The 18,616-nt window shown below is 49.5% G+C and overlaps 8 protein-coding genes and 1 pseudogene across 8 annotated transcripts; all 9 read left to right on the forward strand.

Moving 5' to 3' along the window:
* Positions 1-1,649: 1,649 nt before the first annotated feature.
* On the forward strand, positions 1,650-10,894 carry LOC138224750 (histone H2AX-like; annotated as a pseudogene).
* Positions 2,814-3,353, forward strand: LOC138224657 (histone H3). The gene has a single exon (XM_069182630.1). It carries the CDS (start codon positions 2,878-2,880, stop codon positions 3,286-3,288), a length of 411 nt encoding a protein of 136 aa, XP_069038731.1. The 5' UTR covers positions 2,814-2,877; the 3' UTR covers positions 3,289-3,353.
* LOC138224761 (histone H4) lies at positions 4,517-4,923 on the forward strand. Its single transcript, XM_069182802.1, has one exon. The coding sequence runs from the start codon at positions 4,525-4,527 to the stop codon at positions 4,834-4,836; it is 312 nt and encodes a 103-aa protein (XP_069038903.1). The 5' UTR covers positions 4,517-4,524; the 3' UTR covers positions 4,837-4,923.
* LOC138224627 (histone H2B 1/2) lies at positions 5,875-6,302 on the forward strand. The gene has a single exon (XM_069182585.1). The coding sequence runs from the start codon at positions 5,875-5,877 to the stop codon at positions 6,247-6,249; it is 375 nt and encodes a 124-aa protein (XP_069038686.1). The 3' UTR covers positions 6,250-6,302.
* Positions 8,635-9,588, forward strand: LOC138224748 (histone H1-like). Its single transcript, XM_069182795.1, has one exon. It carries the CDS (start codon positions 8,737-8,739, stop codon positions 9,373-9,375), a length of 639 nt encoding a protein of 212 aa, XP_069038896.1. The 5' UTR covers positions 8,635-8,736; the 3' UTR covers positions 9,376-9,588.
* A 692-nt stretch (positions 10,895-11,586) lies between the features above and the next one.
* LOC138224749 (histone H3) lies at positions 11,587-12,126 on the forward strand. Its single transcript, XM_069182796.1, has one exon. It carries the CDS (start codon positions 11,651-11,653, stop codon positions 12,059-12,061), a length of 411 nt encoding a protein of 136 aa, XP_069038897.1. The 5' UTR covers positions 11,587-11,650; the 3' UTR covers positions 12,062-12,126.
* A 1,163-nt stretch (positions 12,127-13,289) lies between these two features.
* Positions 13,290-13,691, forward strand: LOC138224736 (histone H4). Its single transcript, XM_069182770.1, has one exon. The coding sequence runs from the start codon at positions 13,298-13,300 to the stop codon at positions 13,607-13,609; it is 312 nt and encodes a 103-aa protein (XP_069038871.1). The 5' UTR covers positions 13,290-13,297; the 3' UTR covers positions 13,610-13,691.
* A 956-nt stretch (positions 13,692-14,647) lies between these two features.
* On the forward strand, positions 14,648-15,079 carry LOC138224625 (histone H2B 1/2). The gene has a single exon (XM_069182582.1). The coding sequence runs from the start codon at positions 14,648-14,650 to the stop codon at positions 15,020-15,022; it is 375 nt and encodes a 124-aa protein (XP_069038683.1). The 3' UTR covers positions 15,023-15,079.
* Positions 15,080-17,455: 2,376 nt separating this feature from the next.
* LOC138224650 (histone H1-like) lies at positions 17,456-18,286 on the forward strand. Its single transcript, XM_069182626.1, has one exon. The coding sequence runs from the start codon at positions 17,509-17,511 to the stop codon at positions 18,148-18,150; it is 642 nt and encodes a 213-aa protein (XP_069038727.1). The 5' UTR covers positions 17,456-17,508; the 3' UTR covers positions 18,151-18,286.
* Positions 18,287-18,616: the final 330 nt, after the last annotated feature.

Consider the following 18,616-nt stretch of genomic DNA (forward strand, 5'->3'; position numbering starts at 1 on the left):
TGAGAAGAATTTGTAAAGATCCATTCTCCTAAATGCTGATGAGGTTAGCATACAATATCACCAACACTCTGCTTTTGCCACGCTCATTTGTGCAAACCCACTGAAGCTCAGCAGGTGTAAGCCTGGTCAGTACCTGGATGGGAGACTCCTGGGAAAAACTAAGGTTGCTGCTGGAAGAGGTGTTAGTGGGGCCAGCAGGGGGTGGTCACCTGTGGTCATTAAAAATCCCAGGTGTTACTCGAAAAAGAGTAGGGGTGTAACCCCAGCGTCCTGGTCAAATTTCCCATTGGCTCTTACCAATCATGGCCTCCTAATAATCCCCATCTATGAACTGGCTTCATTACTCTGCTCTCCTCCCCACTGATAGCTGATGTGTGGGGAGCGTTCTGGCACACTATGGCTGCCATCGCATCATCCAGGTGGGGCTGCACACTGGGGGTGGTGGAGGGGATCCCCATTACCTGTAAAGAGCTTTGAGTGGAGTGTCCAGAAAAAGCACTATATAAGTGTAAGCAATTATTGTTATCAGTATGTTAATTCAGTGTGACTGTAGACATAAATGACTTTCTGTTTCACATGGAGGTCTCTGCCTTCGATGCTTCTAATTGGCGACTGTTAGGAATCGGTTACACAACATTTCTTACAAGGCATTTCAGTCTCAAAGCAATAGAACTAGATTTACATGAGCTTTATTATTTTTTTCACCAGTGATCAAGGATAGAACATGTTTTTATGAATCGGACCCAGAACAGAGCCTGTGGCTGTTCCCGAGTGTTTACTATATTGTTCCTGAAGCCAGGGTAAGAGCAAGGGTGTGCAAGTTGCTCCATTCTCCTGCAACTCTTTGGGTAAGGAAATGTTTCATTTGCTCGATCCAAATGCACCTCGAGTTAAGTCACACACACCTCCTCACTCTCTTTCTAAAGGAGTCTTGAGAACAACCTTCAGCTTTAATGATCAGATATTGCTTTTCATACACTCTAAAACATGTCATTACAGTGTCCCTTGCTCTGATCAAGTGCCTGGCGGATTATTACGCTGTACCACGCCTTGGTAGTTTAATTTACCGGGCGTTTTCATTGTCCGAATGACAACAAAAAGCCTGAGGGCCTAATATCGAGCCCTCGCAGGCGGGTGATCCAGATTCTTATGGGAGTTGAGCTTAATTCCACTCAAGGTAGCGTGGTTACTGAGAGTCAGACGGTGGTGAAATTCACTAAAATATACATGTTTTTAAGCATGAAAATGACCGTTTAAGCAAAGTGTTTTGCACGTTATCTGTTGCAGTTTTGCTAATCGCCTGTTCTGCACATGGCCTGTTGTCTCTGTCTTTTCTTATGCAACTGTATTGTTGTTTTTTTACCACTTACCGTCTGAGAGCTAGCTAAATCGCATTTCGCTATTCCATATACCTGTGTATGAGAATAATGCTAATACGGTTGAAACTGAAAAACACATATTTGTCCTCACTCGGCAGAAGAGCGCGCTCTGTGTTCAGAGTCCGAATTTCCCTCCTGCCTGTTGATTGGTGGAGACCGAGAGCGCCGCTTGGCAGCACTGATCTCTGATTGGGTGGAGAGCTTGTTCCCGTCCATCCAATCACGTTCAGCCGCGACTCTTCAAAAGCGGGGCGGCAGACAAGTTGTGATCATTGTTAGCAGTTTTCTTCAGACAAGCTTGACAGTGCAAGATGAGCGGCAGAGGAAAGACCGGCGGTAAGGCCAGAGCCAAGGCCAAGACTCGCTCTTCCAGGGCCGGACTGCAGTTCCCTGTGGGCCGTGTCCACCGGCTGCTGCGCAAGGGAAACTATGCCGAGCGGGTCGGCGCCGGAGCCCCGGTGTATCTGGCCGCGGTGCTGGAGTACCTGACCGCCGAGATCCTGGAGCTGGCTGGCAACGCCGCCCGGGACAACAAGAAGACCCGCATCATCCCCCGGCACCTGCAGCTGGCCGTCCGCAACGACGAGGAGCTGAACAAGCTGCTGGGCGGCGTGACCATCGCGCAGGGCGGCGTGCTGCCCAACATCCAGGCGGTGCTGCTGCCCAAGAAGACCGAGAAGCCGGCCAAGAGCAAGTAAACAGCCCGGCAGAGACCTCCGACTGACCCGAAAAACAAAGGCTCTTTTAAGAGCCACCCACAGCCTCTTCAAATGAGCGAGTTCTTGTTTTTATTAATATGAGTGCAATATTTATACACGGGTCGAAGCACGTGTGTTTTCCCCCTGAGGTTTTAGCAGTGATGTCTGTGGCTCAGAATCACAGCCCCTGTGTGGACGAGCGATTTCTGTTGCGCTCGCAAGACAGTTCATACAATCATTTTCTTTGTTCAGTTCGTTCCAAGTAGATTTTCGCCTTTTAATTCTAAACGAGCAAAGTAAACCGGGTTCCTTGTAGTGCTTGTCATGGGGTTTAGAAGATTGTTCTCTTCATTCACATAATCTATCACATTTTTATTATTGCATAACGAGCTGTAAAGTTCAACAGAAATCGGGGTCCCTCAGCACAACACTCCTCCCCCGAGTCACAGGATGACCTTTTCCATTGCAATATATATGTGATTTAACTTCGTTCTAGTCAATTAAACGATTTCATGATTTGATGGAAGTATATTCTTGTCCTGGATTATTATAGTTAAAAGAAATCAAGGTCCTTGACAGGTTATTGATTTCTAGGTATAAAAACGCCTTTATACTTTGATTTGACAAAACAAAGAAGATCGGAGAGGGTGTATGAACTGCGCGCTCCTTCTCAAAGTATCCAATCAGCGAGAGGCTCCCGGGGCCCTTCAGCCAATCAGGACGGGGCTGCCTGCGCATATAAACCCGAGTGCGGGCTGCTGCTCTCAGTACAGTGCTGATTGTGAAGAGCAGCGAGGAAGATGGCGAGAACCAAGCAGACCGCTCGCAAGTCCACCGGCGGCAAGGCGCCCAGGAAGCAGCTGGCCACCAAGGCTGCCCGCAAGAGCGCCCCCGCCACCGGCGGCGTGAAGAAGCCCCACCGCTACAGGCCCGGCACCGTGGCTCTGCGGGAGATCCGCCGCTACCAGAAGTCCACCGAGCTGCTGATCCGCAAGCTGCCCTTCCAGCGCCTGGTGAGAGAGATCGCCCAGGACTTCAAGACCGACCTGCGCTTCCAGAGCTCCGCCGTCATGGCTCTGCAGGAGGCCAGCGAGGCTTACCTGGTGGGGCTCTTCGAGGACACCAACCTGTGCGCCATCCACGCCAAGAGGGTGACCATCATGCCCAAAGACATCCAGCTGGCCCGCCGCATCCGCGGGGAGCGCGCTTAGACACGGACCGCCTGCTGCAGCATCTTTTCCCTTGAACACAAAGGCTCTTTTAAGAGCCACCACAACACTCGAGAGGGTCACATTATTCCATTATAGTCTGTACGAGGCACAATTCTCGTTCGGTTAGCTGATAAGTGAAGCGGTTTTCTACCCCCTCGTGTAAAAGCCTATTCGTACACGACTACACTGCTGCAGTAAACCAGCGACACACGTCTCCCCTTTTGCTCTAAATTCGTTTTTCAGCATTCATATCCACATTTGAAAGTGTTCAAATGCATGAGACTATTTTAATGACACAAGAACGACTGGCATTCAAACCCCACCCTTAAAAGCCCTTCCGCTACTCTTTATTTTCTTTTCCGAATTCGGTGTTTGGCGGGGAGCGCGCTTAGACCCGGACCGCCTGCTGCAGGATCTTTCCCCTTGAACACAAAGGCTCTTTTAAGAACCACCACAAAAATATAAAAAAGATCGAATATTTCACTGCTGATGTCCTGTACTGTATTGCAATGTGTTACAGTTGAACACGTATAAAATTGACCCCCCTAATTTCTTAGATTCTTCGGTTTCCGGCATTCAGGCACCTCGGTTTAGTAGGTGATTAAACATGAATGACGGATTTATTCCTACAGTGATTAAAGTCTGAGTACAGTTCATAATCCATACACCGTAGTATGTTGTATTTTCTGTTCCGTATGGGGCGTTTTGGTTCAGAAAAGAGCACCTCACATGTGCAATGGATTCTGAATTCGATATCGTTCTTCCTAGATACGTGGGTTCGGTATTGACACATTTCTTAATGCTGTCGGTATGGTATGGGTTTAGGTTTCCTTTGCTCTAAAGTTTTACCCTGTAAGAAAAACTGCAAGTCAAAAACGTGCTGCAGCACCGACTATCCTGTATTGCTAGCGCTCGATAAGACTGGGCTTTTCTCGAGTCCAGGTTCAAGCATTCAAACCACGTGGGGAGAATTTGCACAATCCTACAATGCCGTTGGTTAGGGAAGTAATCATGACAATTTCGAAGTGTAGCCTGTTTAAAGTTGCTGTGGTGGAGAGCTCTCCGGCAGGGAAGAGGTTCCTGTGCAGTCTGGGCTGCTGCTGCGGTCGGAGAGGAGGCGGGCTCGTGTGTCAGCGCGCCTCCTGTCTCAAGCAGGTCCGCTCTCAGGCTTGAAAAGAGAAGCGCCGCGGCTGCAGCCCAGCAGTGTGTGTCGTGTCACTAGCTGATAACTTGAAGATGTCTGGAAGAGGCAAAGGCGGAAAGGGACTCGGGAAAGGAGGCGCTAAGCGTCACCGCAAGGTTCTCCGCGACAACATCCAGGGAATCACCAAGCCCGCCATTCGCCGCCTGGCTCGCCGTGGGGGAGTGAAGCGGATCTCCGGGCTGATCTACGAGGAGACCCGCGGGGTGCTGAAGGTGTTCCTGGAGAACGTCATCCGCGACGCCGTCACCTACACCGAGCACGCCAAGAGGAAGACCGTCACCGCCATGGACGTGGTGTACGCGCTGAAGCGCCAGGGCCGCACCCTGTACGGCTTCGGCGGCTAAACAGGAGCGGAGCTTCCCTACCGGACTGGACCCCGACGTATAAACCCAAAGGCTCTTTTAAGAGCCACCCACCTTTTCAGAAAAGAGCTGAAATCTTTGTGCTTGTGTGTGGAATGAAGCTGTACTTTGAAGGTCTAGCTCGAAATGTAATCGCAGAATAGGTTGACTATCCCACCTTAATGCGCGGTACAGAGCGAGCTGTTTGTGAGTCTGTAAACAAATAACTAATAAAATAACGTTACGGGATGAAACACGTTTTTCTGCCCATAGTTTTCACCCCCCTCACTCGCATTCTTACGTGCTTTGCGTTTCTTTCATTGGAGACATTTTCATCTTAAGAGCGCTTATTAGACGTGGTCAAAATGGTAGAAAATTGCAATACGGTCCTGGGAACCGACTGGGGTTCAGCTACTAAACGGTTTGTTTTTCACGCACGTTTTATGGGTTTTAAGAAAGGAAGCGGGCTGCTCAGCTCTGTGCGGGAGAAATTCCACTTCATTCGCCAAGAGCCCTTCTCATTACATTCATTCTGTAGAAAGGGCTCGTGTGAAGGTTTCGTGCGCTCAGACTAATTTGAAAGCAGTGTCAAAGCTCAAAAGTGTTGCTATACAAAGCTGTTGGTTGTTCAAGAGTGATTTTGGGGTTGCCTACAATATCACCCAGAGTCCTTTTGACTCCAAGTTTGCACAAATCGCACATTTTACGCCGATGACATTTTTTTCTAGGGTAGGGGACATAAGCGGAATGAGAGCGGGATTTCAATAAATCTGCACGTTGTGCTAAACGGATCACACGGCCCTTTGTTCCTGAGTGCTCGGGCGGAGGGGAGAGAGAGGCGCCTGGAGTCAGAGCGAGCGGCTCAGGCGCTCAGCCGTTTGAATTTCATTGGCGCAGAGCGCAGCCAATAGGAGAGCAGCTCTCTCGCTGACCAATGAGCCGCCTTCTGAGCTGAGCGAGCTGAGTTGCACGCGGCCGCTATAAATAGGGGGCTGTAGAAGCCCTAAGCTCCCATGACTGTGTGCGCAGAGTGCAGTTAAGATGCCTGAACCAGCGAAATCCGCTCCCAAGAAGGGCTCCAAGAAAGCCGTGACCAAGACTGCCGGGAAGGGCGGTAAGAAGCGCAGAAAGACCAGGAAGGAGAGCTACGCCATCTACGTGTACAAGGTGCTGAAGCAGGTGCACCCGGACACCGGCATCTCGTCGAAGGCCATGGGCATCATGAACTCGTTCGTCAGCGACATCTTCGAGCGCATCGCCGGCGAGGCCTCCCGCCTGGCGCACTACAACAAGCGCTCCACCATCACCTCCCGGGAGATCCAGACCGCCGTGCGCCTGCTGCTGCCCGGAGAGCTGGCCAAGCACGCCGTGTCCGAGGGCACCAAGGCCGTCACCAAGTACACCAGCTCCAAGTAAACCCGGCCCGCCCGTCCCGGATCTACGAACCCAAAGGCTCTTTTAAGAGCCACCCACAGAGTCCGTGAAAGAGCAATCCTGATTTCTTTCTCAATGCTTCAATTCCCGGTTTTCGACGCTTTTATGGCCCCAAGTGTGCAATAACCTTTACACCTTTCTTGAATGTGACTTTTCTGTGGAGGCGTGTATGTGTAAGTTGTACAGTGGTCCAGCTTATTATTCTGAAAACACATCCTTGTCACTGAGCGCTACGCGTAGCATTTTGTAAGTACAGACGGTTATTTAAGGACAAGTGGGGGGCACGCTTTGTCTCTTTCTGGCAGTTTAGTCCTCATTTAAAGTATGTTATCAGTCTACCTAATTCAGTGTGACTGTAGACATAAATGACTTTCTGTTTCACATTGAGGTTTCTGCCTTCGATGCTTCTATTTGGCGACTGTTAGGAATCGGTTACACAACATTTCTTACAAGGCATTTCAGTCTCAAAGCAATGAAACGAGATTTCCATGAGCTTTATTATTTTTTCACCAATGATCAAGGATAGAACATGTTTTATGAATCGGACCCATTCCCAGAGCACAGCCTGTGGCTGTTCCCGAGTGTTTACCATATTGTTCCTGAAGCCAGGGTAAGAGCAAGGGTGTGCAAGTTGCTCCATTCTCCCGCAACTCTTTGGGAAAGGAAATGTTTCATTTGCTCGATCCAAATGCACCTCGAGTTAAGTCACACACACCTCCTCACTCTCTTTCTAAAGGAGTCCTTAGAACAACCTTCAGCTTTAATGATCAGATATTGCTTTTCATACACTCTAAAACATGTCATTACAATGTCCCTTGCTCTGATCAAGTGCCTGGCGGATTATTACGCTGTACCACGCCTTGGTTACAGCCTTGGTAGTTTAATTTACCGGGCGTTTTCATTGTCCGAATGACAACAAAAAGCCTGAGGACCATTTCAGGCTCCACTTCTCTGCCTGGGCTGTTTTTTTTCACGTCAGGACAATTTCATTCAAACGGGTTCGCCAGTGTGTGCTGATTTTCCATTTGGCCTCATTCAAAAATCTCAACAGGCTTATAAAATCTGAAATCTGAAATACATGCATTCCAGCAATTCCACTATGTTCTAATTTGTCAAGGAATCAAAGTGGTAGTTTTACGAAACTGGTCTAGTCCTTTGTTAGAAGCGTCGCTTCCTGGAGTGTGTTACTGACGCTGCCCAAAGAGCAAAATAAAAATCATATTTATTTTCATATCGCAGACGTGCTTTTTATCGTGATAGCTTACCACCAGTCTTGACAGTATTTCATGCACACGATTCCTATATGTAGCGGTGTTTAAAAATCTTATAAGTTTGAAATACAAGACAAAGTGCCGGATGAGCACCGCCTTTCGAGTGCTCTGTTGTCGGATTTGGGGCATTTCTGTCGAAACTGCCGCACAGAGTCTGCTGAAGTTGAAGCACGTTTTGAACATCGGAGGGTTTTCTCTGTACCCGATGTCTTGTTGTACTTGGATTTTGGGGGTTCCTGGGGTGCAGATTTTCCCGTTTGCCTCTCGCATAACATACAGATGGAAGAGACGGCACAGCTCGTTTCTTCAGAGCAGCTGAAGACATAAACTCAGGACGTTTCTACAGTCTGGATAATTCAGTGTTGGTATAGGTCTTCTATTTAATTATTATTATCAAGAAATAATCGTTTTGAAATAAAGCTTTGCTAGTGTTGCTTCTAAAACTGCTGCCTCGCAGGTCTTATCTGGATGTTGGTATTGACGGTAGAGTCGCGGTCTTTACTAAAGCCCCATTGAAGAATCGCCTTTGAAATAACTGATTTGAAAATGTCTGAGATAAACAAAGCGACTACGACTACGCTTGTTCGGCATGTTATAAAAGCGTATCGGTGGAAAAACTCGAAATACTCCTAATTTCACGGGGATAAAACTGTCTTATTTGACAAAACTTGTCCGTCTCCTTCTTAGAAACAGCGAGTCCGGGAGTGTGTTAATGACACCGAACATAGAGCAAAATAAATCATCAGTTTTAAATAATTCAGAATTCATTCTTATTGGGTTACATGACCGTCAGTCTCGACTGTATTATTTACACCTTGTTTTTATCTTTACTGACGGTTTAAGTACATTTATTTTAGAAATAGACGATGAAGTGCCGGGTGAGCACCGCCTTTCGTGTGCGCTGTTGTTGGACTCTGGGCAATTCTGTCAGAATTATCGTACAGAAAAATCTGTAACTCAACTGCATATTAAAGACCGGGGGGTTTCCTCTGCATTTTGCATCTTTTGTACTCCTTTCTGTGTATTTGTGAGGATTACGGGGCAGTTTTGTGCGGGGAGAAAACACAAGTGCGAGCGGGCTGTGCGGAGCGGAGCTGCAGCAGCAGCAGCGGTTGAGTCTCCACGGTTCTCATGCGGCCTTGAAGTTCCGCCTGCGCGCGGAGCCGCAGACAGTCCGACAGCAGACAGAGACGCAGCGATGGCAGAAGAAGTCGCTCCGGCCCCCGCCGCCGCGCCGGCCAAGGCGCCCAAGAAGAAGAGCGCCGCCAAGCCCAAGAAAGCGGGCCCCAGCGTGGGAGAGCTCATCCTGCAGGCCGTGTCCGCCTCCAAGGAGCGGAGCGGCGTGTCCCTGGCCGCCCTGAAGAAGTCCCTGGCGGCCGGCGGCTACGACGTGGAGAAGAACAACTCCCGCGTCAAGCTGGCCATCAAGAGCCTGGTGACCAAGGGCACCCTGGTGCAGACCAAGGGCACCGGCGCCTCGGGCTCCTTCAAGCTCAACAAGAAGCAGGCGGAGACCAAGCCCAAGCCCGTGAAGAAAGCCGCCGCCGCCAAAGCCAAGAAGCCGGCGGCCAAGAAACCCGCAGCGGCTAAGAAGCCAGCGGCCGCCAAGAAGTCGCCCAAGAAGGCGGCGACCAAGAAGCCAGCGGCCGCCAAGAAGTCGCCCAAGAAAGCCGCGAAGCCCGCAGCGGCCAAGAAGGCGACCAAGAGCCCCAAGAAGGCCAAGAAGCCAGCGGCGCCTAAGAAGGCGAAGAGCCCGAAGAAAGCCAAGGCAGCGAAGCCCAAGGTGGCCAAACCCAAGACGGCCAAAGCTAAGAAAGCGGCTCCCAAGAAGAAGTGAGCGATCGACCCTCGAGTTAATTTCCTACAAACCCAAAGGCTCTTCTAAGAGCCACCAGCCCTTCCGAGAGAGAGCGCAGACTTTCCCTTTTCACCGCTTGAAAGCGCCGGTTCGCTCGATAGGGGGGGAGACATAATTATTTTACACAATGGGGGGGATTGAGTTGTAGTTTTTATTAATGATACTGAAATGCGATGCTGGGTAAAATGTACAAATGTAAATATTCTAAATACTACTGTAGAGAGTGGGTGCCCAGAGGAGGTGTAGAATTAAAAGGCCTTTTTGTTAAATAAACGTCCTGATCTCCATTGTACAGCGTTGTGACTCCTTGCATCTCCTTTTCATTTAATGAATTTAGTTGAGGCGAAATGTTACATTGTTACATTGCACGGGGGTTTTCATTAGTGTGTGACTTGCAATTCGTGACTGCTAGTCTCGCAGCTATAGCGGACATGTGAAAAGGCGTAACGTGACAGATGTGTCACTCTAATAGCGACAATGGTGACTTTTCAATATCGAGCCCTCGCAGGCGGGTGATCCAGATTCTTATGGGAGTGGAGCTTAATTCCACTCAATGTAGCGTGGTTACTGAGAGTCAGACGGTGGTGAAATTCACTAAAATATACGTTTTTAAGCATGAAAATGACCGTTTAAGCAAAGTGTTTTGCACATTATCTGTTGCAGTTTTGCTAATCGCCTGTTGTTCTGCACATGGCCTGTTGTGTCTTTTTTTATGCAACTTTATTGTTGTTTTTATAACCACTTAACGTCTGAGAGCTAGCTAAATAGCATTTCGCTATTCCATATACCTGTGTATGTGAATAATGAAAATAAGCTTGATATTGAAAAACAAATATTTGTCATCGCTCGGCAGCAGAGCCGCGCTCTGTGTTCAGAGTCCGAATTTCCCTCCTGCCTGTTGATTGGTGGAGACCGAGAGCGCCGCTTGGCAGCACTGATCTCTGATTGGGTGGAGAGCTTGTTCCCGTCCATCCAATCACGTTCAGCTGCGACTCTTCAAAAGCGGGGCGGCAGACAAGTTGTGATCATTGTTAGCAGTTTTCTTCAGACAAGCTTGACAGTGCAAGATGAGCGGCAGAGGAAAGACCGGCGGTAAGGCCAGAGCCAAGGCCAAGACTCGCTCTTCCAGGGCCGGACTGCAGTTCCCTGTGGGCCGTGTCCACCGGCTGCTGCGCAAGGGAAACTATGCCGAGCGGGTCGGCGCCGGAGCCCCGGTGTATCTGGCCGCGGTGCTGGAGTACCTGACCGCCGAGATCCTGGAGCTGGCTGGCAACGCCGCCCGGGACAACAAGAAGACCCGCATCATCCCTCGGCACCTGCAGCTGGCCGTCCGCAACGACGAGGAGCTGAACAAGCTGCTGGGCGGCGTGACCATCGCGCAGGGCGGCGTGCTGCCCAACATCCAGGCGGTGCTGCTGCCCAAGAAGACCGAGAAGCCGGCCAAGAGCAAGTAAACAGCCCGGCAGAGACCTCCGACTGACCCCGAACCCAAAGGCTCTTTTAAGAGCCACCCACAGCCTCTTCAAATGAGCGAGTTCTTGTTTTTATTAATATGAGTGCAATATTTATACACGGGTCGAAGCACGTGTGTTTTCCCCCTGAGGTTTTAGCAGTGATGTCTGTGGCTCAGAATCACAGCCCCTGTGTGGACGAGCGATTTCTGTTGCGCTCGCAAGACAGTTCATACAATCATTTTCTTTGTTCAGTTCGTTCCAAGTAGATTTTCGCCTTTTAATTCTAAACGAGCAAAGTAAACCGGGTTCCTTGTAGTGCTTGTCATGGGGTTTAGAAGATTGTTCTCTTCATTCACATAATCTATCACATTTTTATTATTGCATAACGAGCTGTAAAGTTCAACAGAAATCGGGGTCCCTCAGCACAACACTCCTCCCCCGAGTCACAGGATGACCTTTTCCATTGCAATATATATGTGATTTAACTTCGTTCTAGTCAATTAAACGATTTCATGATTTGATGGAAGTATATTCTTGTCCTGGATTATTATAGTTAAAAGAAATCAAGGTCCTTGACAGGTTATTGATTTCTAGGTATAAAAACGCCTTTATACTTTGATTTGACAAAACAAAGAAGATCGGAGAGGGTGTATGAACTGCGCGCTCCTTCTCAAAGTATCCAATCAGCGAGAGGCTCCCGGGGCCCTTCAGCCAATCAGGACGGGGCTGCCTGCGCATATAAACCCGAGTGCGGGCTGCTGCTCTCAGTACAGTGCTGATTGTGAAGAGCAGCGAGGAAGATGGCGAGAACCAAGCAGACCGCTCGCAAGTCCACCGGCGGCAAGGCGCCCAGGAAGCAGCTGGCCACCAAGGCTGCCCGCAAGAGCGCCCCCGCCACCGGCGGCGTGAAGAAGCCCCACCGCTACAGGCCCGGCACCGTGGCTCTGCGGGAGATCCGCCGCTACCAGAAGTCCACCGAGCTGCTGATCCGCAAGCTGCCCTTCCAGCGCCTGGTGAGAGAGATCGCCCAGGACTTCAAGACCGACCTGCGCTTCCAGAGCTCCGCCGTCATGGCTCTGCAGGAGGCCAGCGAGGCTTACCTGGTGGGGCTCTTCGAGGACACCAACCTGTGCGCCATCCACGCCAAGAGGGTGACCATCATGCCCAAAGACATCCAGCTGGCCCGCCGCATCCGCGGGGAGCGCGCTTAGACACGGACCGCCTGCTGCAGCATCTTTTCCCTTGAACACAAAGGCTCTTTTAAGAGCCACCACAACACTCGAGAGGGTCACATTATTCCATTATAGTCTGTACGAGGCACAATTCTCGTTCGGTTAGCTGATAAGTGAAGCGGTTTTCTACCCCCTCGTGTAAAAGCCTATTCGTACACGACTACACTGCTGCAGTAAACCAGCGACACACGTCTCCCCTTTTGCTCTAAATTCGTTTTTCAGCATTCATATCCACATTTGAAAGTGTTCAAATGCATGAGACTATTTTAATGACACAAGAACGACTGGCATTCAAACCCCACCCTTAAAAGCCCTTCCGCTACTCTTTATTTTCTTTTCCGAATTCGGTGTTTGGCGGGGAGCGCGCTTAGACCCGGACCGCCTGCTGCAGGATCTTTCCCCTTGAACACAAAGGCTCTTTTAAGAACCACCACAAAAATATAAAAAAGATCGAATATTTCACTGCTGATGTCCTGTACTGTATTGCAATGTGTTACAGTTGAACACGTATAAAATTGACCCCCCTAATTTCTTAGATTCTTCGGTTTCCGGCATTCAGGCACCTCGGTTTAGTAGGTGATTAAACATGAATGACGGATTTATTCTTACAGTGATTAAAGTCTGAGTACAGTTCATAATCCATACACCGTAGTATGTTGTATTTTCTGTTCCGTATGGGGCGTTTTGGTTCAGAAAAGAGCACCTCACATGTGCAATGGATTCTGAATTCGATATCGTTCTTCCTAGATACGTGGGTTCGGTATTGACACATTTCTTAATGCTGTCGGTATGGTATGGGTTTAGGTTTCCTTTGCTCTAAAGTTTTACCCTGTAAGAAAAACTGCAAGTCAAAAACGTGCTGCAGCACCGACTATCCTGTATTGCTAGCGCTCGATAAGACTGGGCTTTTCTCGAGTCCAGGTTCAAGCATTCAAACCACGTGGGGAGAATTTGCACAATCCTACAATGCCGTTGGTTAGGGAAGTAATCATGACAATTTCGAAGTGTAGCCTGTTTAAAGTTGCTGTGGTGGAGAGCTCTCCGGCAGGGAAGAGGTTCCTGTGCAGTCTGGGCTGCTGCTGCAGTCGGAGAGGAGGCGGGCTCGTGTGTCAGCGCGCCTCCTGTCTCAAGCAGGTCCGCTCTCAGGCTTGAAAAGAGAAGCGCCGCGGCTGCAGCCCAGCAGTGTGTGTCGTGTCACTAGCTGATAACTTGAAGATGTCTGGAAGAGGCAAAGGCGGAAAGGGACTCGGGAAAGGAGGCGCTAAGCGTCACCGCAAGGTTCTCCGCGACAACATCCAGGGAATCACCAAGCCCGCCATCCGCCGCCTGGCTCGCCGTGGGGGAGTGAAGCGGATCTCCGGGCTGATCTACGAGGAGACCCGCGGGGTGCTGAAGGTGTTCCTGGAGAACGTCATCCGCGACGCCGTCACCTACACCGAGCACGCCAAGAGGAAGACCGTCACCGCCATGGACGTGGTGTACGCGCTGAAGCGCCAGGGCCGCACCCTGTACGGCTTCGGCGGCTAAACAGGAGCGGAGCTTCCCTACCGGACTGGACCCCGACGTATAAACCCAAAGGCTCTTTTAAGAGCCACCCACCTTTTCAGAAAAGAGCTGAAATCTTTGTGCTTGTGTGTGGAATGAAGCTGTACTTTGAAGGTCTAGCTCGAAATGTAATCGCAGAATAGGTTGACTATCCCACCTTAATGCGCGGTACAGAGCGAGCTGTTTGTGAGTCTGTAAACAAATAACTAATAAAATAACGTTACGGGATGAAACACGTTTTTCTGCCCATAGTTTTCACCCCCCTCACTCGCATTCTTACGTGCTTTGCGTTTCTTTCATTGGAGACATTTTCATCTTAAGAGCGCTTATTAGACGTGGTCAAAATGGTAGAAAATTGCAATACGGTCCTGGGAACCGACTGGGGTTCAGCTACTAAACGGTTTGTTTTTCACGCACGTTTTATGGGTTTTAAGAAAGGAAGCGGGCTGCTCAGCTCTGTGCGGGAGAAATTCCACTTCATTCGCCAAGAGCCCTTCTCATTACATTCATTCTGTAGAAAGGGCTCGTGTGAAGGTTTCGTGCGCTCAGACTAATTTGAAAGCAGTGTCAAAGCTCAAAAGTGTTGCTATACAAAGCTGTTGGTTGTTCAAGAGTGATTTTGGGGTTGCCTACAATATCACCCAGAGTCCTTTTGACTCCAAGTTTGCACAAATCGCACATTTTACGCCGATGACATTTTTTTCTAGGGTAGGGGACATAAGCGGAATGAGAGCGGGATTTCAATAAATCTGCACGTTGTGCTAAACGGATCACACGGCCCTTTGTTCCTGAGTGCTCGGGCGGAGGGGAGAGAGAGGCGCCTGGAGTCAGAGCGAGCGGCTCAGGCGCTCAGCCGTTTGAATTTCATTGGCGCAGAGCGCAGCCAATAGGAGAGCAGCTCTCTCGCTGACCAATGAGCCGCCTTCTGAGCTGAGCGAGCTGAGTTGCACGCGGCCGCTATAAATAGGGGGCTGTAGAAGCCCTAAGCTCCCATGACTGTGTGCGCAGAGTGCAGTTAAGATGCCTGAACCAGCGAAATCCGCTCCCAAGAAGGGCTCCAAGAAAGCCGTGACCAAGACGGCCGGGAAGGGCGGTAAGAAGCGCAGAAAGACCAGGAAGGAGAGCTACGCCATCTACGTGTACAAGGTGCTGAAGCAGGTGCACCCGGACACCGGCATCTCGTCGAAGGCCATGGGCATCATGAACTCGTTCGTCAGCGACATCTTCGAGCGCATCGCCGGCGAGGCCTCCCGCCTGGCGCACTACAACAAGCGCTCCACCATCACCTCCCGGGAGATCCAGACCGCCGTGCGCCTGCTGCTGCCCGGAGAGCTGGCCAAGCACGCCGTGTCCGAGGGCACCAAGGCCGTCACCAAGTACACCAGCTCCAAGTAAACCCGGCCCGCCCGTCCCGGATCTACGAACCCAAAGGCTCTTTTAAGAGCCACCCACAGAGTCCGTGAAAGAGCAATCCTGATTTCTTTCTCAATGCTTCAATTCCCGGTTTTCGACGCTTTTATGGCCCCAAGTGTGCAATAACCTTTACACCTTTCTTGAATGTGACTTTTCTGTGGAGGCGTGTATGTGTAAGTTGTACAGTGGTCCAGCTTATTATTCTGAAAACACATCCTTGTCACTGAGCGCTACGCGTAGCATTTTGTAAGTACAGACGGTTATTTAAGGACAAGTGGGGGGCACGCTTTGTCTCTTTCTGGCAGTTTAGTCCTCATTTAAAGTATGTTATCAGTCTACCTAATTCAGTGTGACTGTAGACATAAATGACTTTCTGTTTCACATTGAGGTTTCTGCCTTCGATGCTTCTATTTGGCGACTGTTAGGAATCGGTTACACAACATTTCTTACAAGGCATTTCAGTCTCAAAGCAATGAAACGAGATTTCCATGAGCTTTATTATTTTTTCACCAATGATCAAGGATAGAACATGTTTTATGAATCGGACCCATTCCCAGAGCAGAGCCTGTGGCTGTTCCCGAGTGTTTACCATATTGTTCCTGAAGCCAGGGTAAGAGCAAGGGTGTGCAAGTTGCTCCATTCTCCCGCAACTCTTTGGGAAAGGAAATGTTTCATTTGCTCGATCCAAATGCACCTCGAGTTAAGTCACACACACCTCCTCACTCTCTTTCTAAAGGAGTCCTTAGAACAACCTTCAGCTTTAATGATCAGATATTGCTTTTCATACACTCTAAAACATGTCATTACAATGTCCCTTGCTCTGATCAAGTGCCTGGCGGATTATTACGCTGTACCACGCCTTGGTTACAGCCTTGGTAGTTTAATTTACCGGGCGTTTTCATTGTCCGAATGACAACAAAAAGCCTGAGGACCATTTCAGGCTCCACTTCTCTGCCTGGGCTGTTTTTTTTCACGTCAGGACAATTTCATTCAAACGGGTTCGCCAGTGATGCTGATTTTCCATTTGGCCTCATTCAAAAATCTCAACAGGCTTATAAAATCTGAAATCTGAAATACATGCATTCCAGCAATTCCACTATGTTCTAATTTGTCAAGGAATCAAAGTGGTAGTTTTACGAAACTGGTCTAGTCCTTTGTTAGAAGCGTCGCTTCCTGGAGTGTGTTACTGACGCTGCCCAAAGAGCAAAATAAAAATCATATTTATTTTCATATCGCAGACGTGCTTTTTATCGTGATAACTTACCACCAGTCTTGACAGTATTTCATGCACACGATTCCTATTTGTAGCGGTGTTTAAAAATCTTATAAGTTTGAAATACAAGACAAAGTGCCGGATGAGCACCGCCTTTCGAGTGCTCTGTTGTCGGATTTGGGGCATTTCTGTCGAAACTGCCGCACAGAGTCTGCTGAAGTTGAAGCACGTTTTGAACATCGGAGGGTTTTCTCTGTACCCGATGTCTTGTTGTACTTGGATTTTGGGGGTTCCTGGGGTGCAGATTTTCCCGTTTGCCTCTCGCATAACATACAGATGGAAGAGACGGCACAGCTCGTTTCTTCAGAGCAGCTGAAGACATAAACTCAGGACGTTTCTACAGTCTGGATAATTCAGTGTTGGTATAGGTCTTCTATTTAATTATTATTATCAAGAAATAATCGTTTTGAAATAAAGCTTTGCTAGTGTTGCTTCTAAAACTGCTGCCTCGCAGGTCTTATCTGGATGTTGGTATTGACGGTAGAGTCGCGGTCTTTACTAAAGCCCCATTGAAGAATCGCCTTTGAAATAACTGATTTGAAAATGTCTGAGATAAACAAAGCGACTACGACTACGCTTGTTCGGCATGTTATAAAAGCGTATCGGTGGAAAAACTCGAAATACTCCTAATTTCACGGGGATAAAACTGTCTTATTTGACAAAACTTGTCCGTCTCCTTCTTAGAAACAGCGAGTCCGGGAGTGTGTTAATGACACCGAACATAGAGCAAAATAAATCATCAGTTTTAAATAATTCAGAATTCATTCTTATTGGGTTACATGACCGTCAGTCTCGACTGTATTATTTACACCTTGTTTTTATCTTTACTGACGGTTTAAGTACATTTATTTTAGAAATAGACGATGAAGTGCCGGGTGAGCACCGCCTTTCGTGTGCGCTGTTGTTGGACTCTGGGCAATTCTGTCAGAATGATCGTACAGAAAAATCTGTAACTCAACTGCATATTAAAGAGCAGGGGGTTTTCTTCGTACTTCATGTATTTGATAATCGATTCGGTGTATCTGTGAGGATCACGGGGCAGTTTTGTGCGGGGAGAAAACACAAGTGCGAGCGAGCTGTGCGGAGCGGAGCTGCAGCAGCAGCAGCGGTTGAGTCTCCACGGTTCTCATGCGGCCTTGAAGTTCCGCCTGCGCGCGGAGCCGCAGACAGTCCGACAGCAGACAGAGACGCAGCGATGGCAGAAGAAGTCGCTCCGGCCCCCGCCGCCGCGCCGGCCAAGGCGCCCAAGAAGAAGAGCGCCGCCAAGCCCAAGAAAGCGGGCCCCAGCGTGGGAGAGCTCATCCTGCAGGCCGTGTCCGCCTCCAAGGAGCGGAGCGGCGTGTCCCTGGCCGCCCTGAAGAAGTCCCTGGCGGCCGGCGGCTACGACGTGGAGAAGAACAACTCCCGCGTCAAGCTGGCCATCAAGAGCCTGGTGACCAAGGGCACCCTGGTGCAGACCAAGGGCACCGGCGCCTCGGGCTCCTTCAAGCTCAACAAGAAGCAGGCGGAGACCAAGCCCAAGCCCGTGAAGAAAGCCGCCGCCGCCGCCAAAGCCAAGAAGCCGGCGGCCAAGAAACCCGCAGCGGCTAAGAAGCCAGCGGCCGCCAAGAAGTCGCCCAAGAAGGCGGCGACCAAGAAGCCAGCGGCCGCCAAGAAGTCGCCCAAGAAAGCCGCGAAGCCCGCAGCGGCCAAGAAGGCGACCAAGAGCCCCAAGAAGGCCAAGAAGCCAGCGGCGCCTAAGAAGGCGAAGAGCCCGAAGAAAGCCAAGGCAGCGAAGCCCAAGGTGGCCAAACCCAAGACGGCCAAAGCTAAGAAAGCGGCTCCCAAGAAGAAGTGAGCGATCGACCCTCGAGTTAATTTCCTACAAACCCAAAGGCTCTTCTAAGAGCCACCAGCCCTTCCGAGAGAGAGCGCAGACTTTCCTTTTCACCGCTTGAAAGCGCCGGTTCGCTCGATAGGGGGGGAGACATAATTATTTTACACAATGGGGGGGATTGAGTTGTATTTTTTATTAATGATACTGAAATGCGATGCTGGGTAAAATGTACAAATGTAAATATTCTAAATACTACTGTAGAGAGTGGGTGCCCAGAGGAGGTGTAGAATTAAAAGGCCTTTTTGTTAAATAAACGTCCTGATCTCCATTGAACAGCGTTGTGACTCCTTGCATCTCCTTTTCATTTAATGAATTTAGTTGAGGCGAAATGTTACATTGCACGGGGGTTTTCATTAGTGTGTGACTTGCAATTCGTGACTGCTAGTCTCGCAGCTATAGCGGACATGTGAAAAGGCGTAACGTGACA

This window comes from Lepisosteus oculatus, chromosome 23 (assembly GCF_040954835.1).
Source record: "Lepisosteus oculatus isolate fLepOcu1 chromosome 23, fLepOcu1.hap2, whole genome shotgun sequence".
Lineage (NCBI taxonomy): Eukaryota > Metazoa > Chordata > Actinopteri > Semionotiformes > Lepisosteidae > Lepisosteus > Lepisosteus oculatus.